The sequence below is a fragment of the Streptopelia decaocto genome (genome assembly GCF_964273445.1).
Source record: "Streptopelia decaocto genome assembly, chromosome: 18".
NCBI lineage: Eukaryota > Metazoa > Chordata > Aves > Columbiformes > Columbidae > Streptopelia > Streptopelia decaocto.
In genome coordinates this window covers 9,560,878-9,569,031 of record NC_138673.1, presented here as the reverse complement: position 1 = coordinate 9,569,031, position 8,154 = coordinate 9,560,878, and the positions used below count along the sequence as shown (strand labels likewise).

Sequence of the window (8,154 nt, the reverse complement as noted above, 5' to 3'; positions counted from 1 at the left end):
GTTTAGGGGGAATTTGGGGTTTGTGGGGACCCCCAGCAGGACACAGGGGCACCCGTGGCCCTGGGGACAGCACCGTGGCCACCGCAGAGGTCTCGGGCGGAGGGATGGAGGCCACGGCAGGCACAGGGCTCCAGGCCCTGACCCAGTGGGGCACTGGGGTGTCCCCAGCCCCGCAGCACCCACAACCAGGGCCCCCAGGGACCCATCTGAAAAACCTCCACATCCACAGACTTCATTTAGCTCAAAGGAAAAGTCCTAATTAGTCACTCCGAGTGATTTACTTGTTCATTTGGAAAGGGGGGAGGGGGGAGACTAAGCTGAATTGTTTGAAATTATCCCTAAAGGGCACTGTAAATTAAGTGTTAATGAGGAATCCTATGCAAAGGGCCGCAGTAGCTAAATAAAATAATTAAGGTGCTAAGTGATAACATTCATTTGGTTCTCAATAATTTAGCCAGCCTGGTTTTCAACCAGGATATCTGCAAATGAAGCCACCTCCTCCGTGTCACCAGCGGGACGGTGGTGCTGGGGCAGCTCAGCATCTGAGAGGATCAGGCCCAGCAAGGAAAGGAAACTTCGCCAGAAGAAAACGAGCTCCTGATTCCCCTTCCCACCCGAAGCAAGTGCTCTGTTCCACTAATCACGCTCTGGATTTATACAAGACACAAAAAAGGATTGAGTGGAGCCTACAACCAATCTTCACAGAGGTTTTATTTCAATGGGCTGCGCTTTCCCCCACTACAGCTGTTCTCTAACAGCTGCGTCCATCCCGCCTCTCGCTTCCAGCCCAAATTCTCTCCACAGCACGAGCGATGCAGAGTCCCCCGCGCAACAAGCACAAAGCTCGCAGCAGTCACTGGTATTTCACTGCAAGAACTGAAGGATGTGGCTGTTTTTAAAACCCAGCTTGGTGTCCCTTCCTTGCGGCTGCTCCTCCGAGGGCCGGTGGGAGGTGTCACCTACCACAGGCTGCTCTCCAACTTCAGCATCAAACCAGGGTTCTGGTGGCATCGTGCGTCAGCCAAGGTGCAGCTCAGGACCATGGGAGCAGCTTCTCCCACCAAATGAAAAACACATTCAGTCACCGTGCCTCAGCTTTTGGCTGCAGATGGAGTGCAGGAGAATACCTGTGGGAAAGTAAATATAAAGAAAATATTTTTTTAAACCACAAGAAAGTTATTCTGCGGGTCTGGATGCTTGATTTTTAAATACCGAAATTTGGACTGTGATGCCTTTGTGCATCAGAACCGTTTTTACCGGTAGCAACGGAGACGTTGAGCGACTCGATGCCGGGGTGCAGCGCTCTGCCGGGGGGGATGGTGAGCATCCGATGGCACAGGAGCTGCGTCTCTAGGGAAAGTCCGTCACCTTCGCTACCTGCAGAACAAAGACGTCGCTCAGGCCGTCCTGCAGCTGCCGCCACGTCCCTCTCCCCACTCTCGAGCACAGTTCTTGCCAATGCTCTGTCACAACTACACCCCTGCCGCTGAGCTCACCAGCAACCTCAGTAGCTCCCACGCAGCAACAGCCAAGAACTATCAACGATGAGACAGGGACCTTGGTGCCTTTCCTTCCTGGCCCACTCCAGCCTCCCCACACCTTTTAGATTGGATATTAGGAACAATTTCTTCCCCGAAGGGCTGTGGGGCATTGGAACAGGCTGCCCAGGGCAGTGCTGGAGTCACCAGCCCTGGAGGGTTGGACAGACGGACATGAGGTTCTCAGGGACATGGGGCAGTGCCAGAGGTGGGTTATGCTTGTACTCAGTGATCTTGAGGGGCTCTTCGAACCAAAATGACTCTGTGATTCTCTCTGTTCTCCAGTATCTGGAGTGGTTTTGAGGAATACCTGTGCAACAGCCCTGTGTGCACAGCGCAGAGCAGAGCGGGGCAGGCTGAGCCCCGCTGCCGGGGGGACAAGGCAGACAAGGGGCCACAGGCCTGGTTTAGATCCAGCAAATCCCAGGTCCCTATCGATAGTGACGGGTTCTGCCTTTGCAGCACACAGTACCACCAGCTGGGTGCAACTTGTGAATGCAGACAGTTTAACCAGAGGCTTCAATTGATTAGTTGTTAAACCATCCAACAGCCCTGATATGTTTGGGCTGATACACTGGTGAAACAGAGTTGAAATCTATCCCAGGTCATTAGTAGTTGTTTGACTCACACTGTCACAAAGGGAAATGGAAAGGGAGAGGCTTTAAACAATCCTGCGTGCAGACAAGTGAAAATGCAGAAGAACATGGACCTCCCAGCCCGCTCGGCTCCCCAAAGATTTCTTCCACATTCATTATTTAGAGCTACACAGACAGCTACAGGGCTGCAAGAACACCCCGCTCATGTCAAAGACGGGCTCATGCTTTTCTGGCCTGATCTAACCAGCAAGATGCTCTCTGTAAGGAAAAGAATGCTTTGGGTAACGTATCTCACATCACCTTCCCACATGAAATAAGCCATAAAGGCAAAAGCATCCTCTGGCTGGGGTAAAGGAACATTCAGAAATTATCCTACTTTTTCCTGATTCAACACAGAAAAGTTTTACAAGGTACAGAGCCGTGTCTGCTCTCAAACCACGTTCTCCCGGGACTCTCCAACTGGGACAGCAGCTCCTGCCAGAGGTGCAAGGGCTCCTGGAGCAACCCCCCCCTGCCCTGACAGGGTCTTATGATTCCTAATAAAGGCAGCAATTCTGCTTCCAGCTTTTACAAAGCTTTTTATGGCACTGGCTGCTTAAAATAATTAGGAACCATAAATTCAGGGCAAAAAGACTTGCACAGAGTGACACAAGGGAGGGAGTATTGACTGAATGAGATTAAATCTGAGTTTATACTGGTGAACAAAACACCTCCCACTTCTTTGACTTCCATCTCTCAGCTTTGTCCCCCACCAACAGGCCTCAAAATTCAGAGTCAGGGCTTGGCTGAAATGATAAAACAAGTTTCCTGCCCTATTTACAATTAGCATCACTGTAACTGCAGTTCCCAGTGCGGGGAGCTCAAGTCCAGGCAGAAGAGAAATATGCACGATGAGCATCTCGATAAAACCATTTCTTAAACCCTGAGCTAAAACTTGGGGGTGTAAGAAGAACAAATTACCCAGAAACTCCTCTTGCTCAGACACCTGAGCGCTCCCCATCCGTTCCTGTTCGCACAGGTCCAGCCTGCCCGTCACCTTCGGCAACCAGCCCAGCGCAGACATGACGCTGGACCCTCCAAATCACTCTGCCAAGCCGGCGAGGATGTCAGGAGGGGGAACTCACATCTGCAAATGCTCAAGTTACAAGACAATCTCTGCAATGCCAGGAAGCTCACTACCATGCTAAATTATTTCTGCTGCTCTCTGTTTGCAGCACAGGTACGCTCCATATTCAGATGTAGGACATTTCTTCAAACAACCCCAGCATCAGACGACTGTAATGTTCAATTTTCTTTTCAGCGAAGAGTTAGTGCTCAGCAGAGAGTTGAAATGATTACCGCTGCAAGGTCCGGGAGCTCTCCTCATGCATCTACCAATCTGCCTCCAATCTCCCTTGACAAAAGGATATTTGGACTTTTTCCTGGAGAAATCTCTCATAATTCAAGGTAACGACACCACTGCCACTTTCACCCCCTTCCTTCCTCCTGGTGCTGTTGTCGTTTCTGGGATGCATTTCTTTGTGGTCCATCAGCAGCACTGCCAGCCTCCCTGCTCCCTCTATGATATAGCTCCACACATCTTGTAGAGATGCCAGATTTGCGGCGTTGTCTTGTCAGTATTTCTAGGAGTTCAATAAACATTTTAATTAAAGGAATGTCTTCTGAGCCAAGGAAACCGCAGCACGGGGCAGGATTACAGCCCCTTGATGGCTCGTGGCCAGCACGACGCTACTTCCAAGTGTAAATGCTCCAACCAGCTCTTGTGGCAGGTGACACAAAGCGGGGGCTGAGGCACGGTCACACAGGGGGGCCTGAATTTCCTTCTCTAGCTGCCACGAGGCCATTATTCCCCTTCTCTTCACCTCCTGGGAGGCTGCACAACCCCAAACTCTGCCTACAAATGACAGCATCCTTCACAAGCATCCTCTACGCAAAGAGAGGGGAGAAGCAGGAGGAATCGCCCAGTTTGGGTGCTCAGGAAGCGGCGCCCGCTGCTCAAACTGTGCACAGAGATACAGTCCTGGTTTTCTTTTTTAAGAGGAAAGATGATGGAGCAAAGCTGCAGCACAGCTCAGCATTGCAGCTCAGTGCAGCAAGAGCAAACACGCACCTCCTGGGTCTCTCATGCAGGTTTGTGGTTCGCCAACACAGAAAAAACAGGTTCAGGGCTCTAAGATGGGATTAAACTCAAACCAACACAATGTGCTGAGCCTGTCCTGCCCCTACAAACTGTCACCCAGACCCACAGCTCCTGAACGCCCGGTTCATCTGCACAGACCGGTTTGTTCCTGCGGCTCCTACTGGGAGGCTCCTCAGCCCCCCTCTTCTTCTGGGTCCCCATTTCACCTGCAGCCAGATCATTCTGGCACTTCTTGCTCAGCTTTTCTTGTCCAGACCAAAGCGAGATGTAACGTTACAGCCCCGCGATCAGCTCTGGAGCGCAACATCACCCCGATCGTTCCCTCACACACGCGCTTCCACCGAGCCCCAAGCTCTGTCACTTGAAATACCTATTACTAGAATAACGGGTTTATTCCACTGGAATTCCAAGCAGCTGATGACAGGAACATTTTCCACATCCTCAGGCTTGCTCACCGTTCCAACGACTTCCCAGCCTTCTGCACTTTTAGCCTAGAAAGAGAAAGAAATGTTACAAAATTGCCTGCTTTTCAAGATTAAAAAGAAAATAAGTCACACGTGCAAACTTTTTGTTTGAATGTTTTCAGTTCAGCTGACTGGTTTCCCAGGTTTTTGTAGCATCCCTTGAATTTTTACCACCATACCAGCACACAAACCTTGACTTATGAAAAATAACCACTAATTTTCCTTCTGGTGTTTATTCCAGTTCAGCAAGCGAACAAACAGCAACTGAAAAGCTGAGGTTTCGTCGGTTTTCCCCCATGCAACAGTTCTAGGAGGGTTTTTGCCAGGAAAGCACACAAAACAAGTAGTGTTAAACAAATCAGCATAAGGCCAATCCGCAGAGCAGGGCAGTGCAAGTCCTCAAGTGCAGGCTCAGCCATCAGAACCCCCAGTAATGTTTCCCAACACAAGTGCACGTTTTCCAACCCAGATGCCAAAATTGGGCTCGTACAAAAGGCCGGGCACTCAACGCACAGAGAACCAGCCTTCTGCCCACACACTGGTAAAAAGAGCCTTCATTATTTCTCTTGCAAATCCATTTTAACAATAAAAGAACTGCTGCTGCTTGCCAGCTTTATTCCCCGTGAAACTGGCACTTTTTATATTACCTTATATCAAATTTACACCAGCCACGCAACGCAAAGGGTCCAATTAAATGAACTGCTGCAATGGCTCAAAATGTTAATAATTCAAGCTTTAGAGTAACAAAGTGATTCTTCCAGCTGTTTCAATTAAATATCAATGTCTTTTATCTACCTTTCATTTCACCATCACCCAGAGCTCCAGCTGCCACGGACCAACTGTACAGCTGGACAAGGGTTTTCCAGCACCAAGAGCCCAGGTTTACCTCTGCTCAGCCTCCTGGTGCTCACACCAGACCATGCTGATTGTCCTCAAAGGGACACAGACACACAGTGACCCCAACCACCCCCGTTCTCCTGCGGATCTGCAGCCCCTGCCCTCCCACCCCACTGCTCCCTGGGTCTGGGGGACCCCACATGAATAGGGGAGGCAGAGGAGACCTGCAGCTCTCTGCTCCTTGGGCACAGGGAACCTCCACGAGGAGCCAGCGTGGTAACTCAGGTGATGGACGCACTGTCAATCCAAAGCAACATCCCTGGGTTTCAGTTTACATCATGTTTTTCCATGCGGATTCCTATTTTTCCTTTTGCAGCACGTTCTGCAAAGAGCCCTGTCTCACAGGTAGAGCATGAAAGGATTCTCAGCAGCCGGCACCAGCCCTGCTGTCCCCGCTCTCCCCCGCTCCAAAGGCTGCCCAATGCTGCCATCGTGTGCCTGCGCCCCGGGACGCTGCCTCGGCCGCGCGCCGGGCCAGATCTGCTGCAGGCAGCACCAGTCCCCATGGAGAGAAAGGAGACGGACCCCATCCTCATGGACAGATAGGGAGACAGACCCCGTCTTACCGAGCTCAGATACACACGCAGCGTTATCCTGCTATCGCCATCTTCCAGAAAAAAAGGCCCCCAACTCAGCCCCGTCACCCCCCGCGATGGAAGGGGACTGGGGGTGCGCACCTGTCAGAGCTGGTCCCACAGCACAGACCGCCGGCAGCAAACGGGAATGCAGAGCAGGAGCACAGGGCACTGCAAGGAACAGAGTCCTTTTCCTGCACCTCCTCGCTGCTGGTCAATACGTGCAATATTTGAGGTTTCTTGAGAGGAAAAGGAAAAATACCCATTGATCATTGTACCTTCAAAAAGCTGTGGAGATCATCTGTGCTGTAGACATCGAAGACTTCCATGACTCCAGAGCTGGCTTTGCTCACTGTCGGTGTCAAGGGGCAGCTGCAAGGATAAAAAAGAAAGGAAAAGTGCCATATGAGAGCAAAAAAGGAAATCCAGGAGTATTTCTGTTGCTGTATTTTTTTTTTCTTGCTGGTACCACCCAAAGCCAATTAGTCCACTGAAGATCTCGCTCACTGTGTATATTGTTTTCCTATGGAGAATAGGAGGGCTCAGAAATTAACCCAGCAAAGAGGCTAGAGCAGTTTTGTGCACAAATGGGCAACTAAAACATGAAGTGGGCTAAAACAAAAGGGACCCAGGGAGATCCCTTGCCAGCCTGGAACATCACGTCCCATGGCTCCCTGCAGAGTGAGCGCCAAGCAGCAGCAGCGAGCCCAGCTCAGCACCACCAAGCCCTCTACAGCACCTGAGCAACGCAGGCTGGAAACCCATTTGGGAGGCAGCAAAAGCTGCAGGAGCAGCCCCGTACCTGTTCCTCCGGCTGGTCACCACTCTGTCCACCCCCAAGAAGTAGGCAGAGCGCAGCAGAGCCCCCAGGTTCATGGGATCCTGGATGTGCTCCAGCACCAGCCAAACCCGCCGAGGCTTCGGCTTCTCTTCATCCCCCGCCTCGGGCTTTTCCGCCTCCTCCAGACTCTTGAAGCGCAGCGGGGTGGCCTCCAAACACACTCCCTGGTGGACGCGGCCCCTGCACAGCGCGTCCAGCTCCCTCCTGCGCACCCGCTGCACCGGGACCCCCCGCGCCGCCGCCTGCAGGGCCAGCTCGGCGGCCACCGGGCGCCGGGAGCCGCCGCTGGGCTGGAGGAACAGGCGGAACAGGCCCCTGCGCGCCCGGGCCAGCGCCAGCGCGCACGGCGCCACCCCGAACAGCAGCTCCGAGCCCCCGGGCCTGGCCACGCGTGGAGGTTTTCGCTCCAGCCGCTTCGAGGCGCCGCTCGCCCGTGGGTTCCCGGGCCGGCTCTGCGGGGCCGGGTCCCCACGGGACACGTTCAGCCGAGACCCCCCCGGGACGGCCGGCGGGGACAAGCGGCCGCCATCCCCGCCGCGGGGCGGCCCTTCCCCATCCCCACCCGCGGCTGCGAAGGGCGGGGGCCGCTCCTCCCGCGTGGAGCGGAACCTCAGCCCCCGCCAGCAGCGGGGTAACACGGGTGACAGCCCCACGGCCCTGCGGACACCGGCCCGGAGCGCCGGCTCCATGGGTGCCCCAAAGGCCTTTCCACGCGGGGAGAGGGCGGCGCTGGCACCGGCGGGCAGCCCACGGGAGGCGGCACGGGTGGGGTGAGGGGAAAACACCGAGCCCAGTCCCAGAGACAACCCGCAGAACCGGGAGCGCGGACACGTGGAGAGACACGGGGTCGGGGACACGCGTGGGTGCCGCCGCCGCCCCGCCCCTTCCGCCCGCCGCTTCCGGGCCGCACCAACGCGCCGGGGGATGCCCCGCCCCGCGCGGCAGCGCCGCCTGGCGGCGGGCGGGGGCGCGGCCGGGCACGGCGTTACTCTGAAGCACCGACAAGTTACGCGAGGCCTCAAAATCATAACGAAGTTGGTTTTGCAGGTGTAAAGACCAAATAAAATCAAATAAAATCATGTTTTTCCTGCTCACAGCTCCTC

General features: G+C 54.0%; 1 protein-coding gene across 1 annotated transcript; it reads right to left on the bottom strand.

The window, feature by feature from the left end:
• Nucleotides 1-699: 699 nt before the first annotated feature.
• Nucleotides 700-7,936, bottom strand: MRM1 (mitochondrial rRNA methyltransferase 1). Its single transcript, XM_082068680.1, has 5 exons — nt 7,013-7,936; nt 6,489-6,582; nt 4,645-4,765; nt 1,258-1,377; nt 700-1,127 (listed from the first exon to the last, which is right to left on the bottom strand). Exons 1-5 carry the CDS (start codon nt 7,738-7,740, stop codon nt 1,078-1,080), a joined length of 1,113 nt encoding a protein of 370 aa, XP_081924806.1. The 5' UTR covers nt 7,741-7,936; the 3' UTR covers nt 700-1,077.
• Nucleotides 7,937-8,154: the final 218 nt, after the last annotated feature.

Coding starts and splice junctions, on each gene's coding strand:
- MRM1 (XM_082068680.1), bottom strand. CDS start 7,740: ATGGAGCCGGCGCTCCGGGCCGGTGTCCGCAGGGCCGTGGGGCTGTCA. Junction 1,378..4,644: donor ACCCGTTATTCTAGTAATAG/GTATTTCAAGTG, acceptor TTTGTTCTGCAG/GTAGCGAAGGTGACGGACTT. Junction 1,128..1,257: donor CAACGTCTCCGTTGCTACCG/GTAAAAACGGTT, acceptor ACTTTCCCACAG/GTATTCTCCTGCACTCCATC.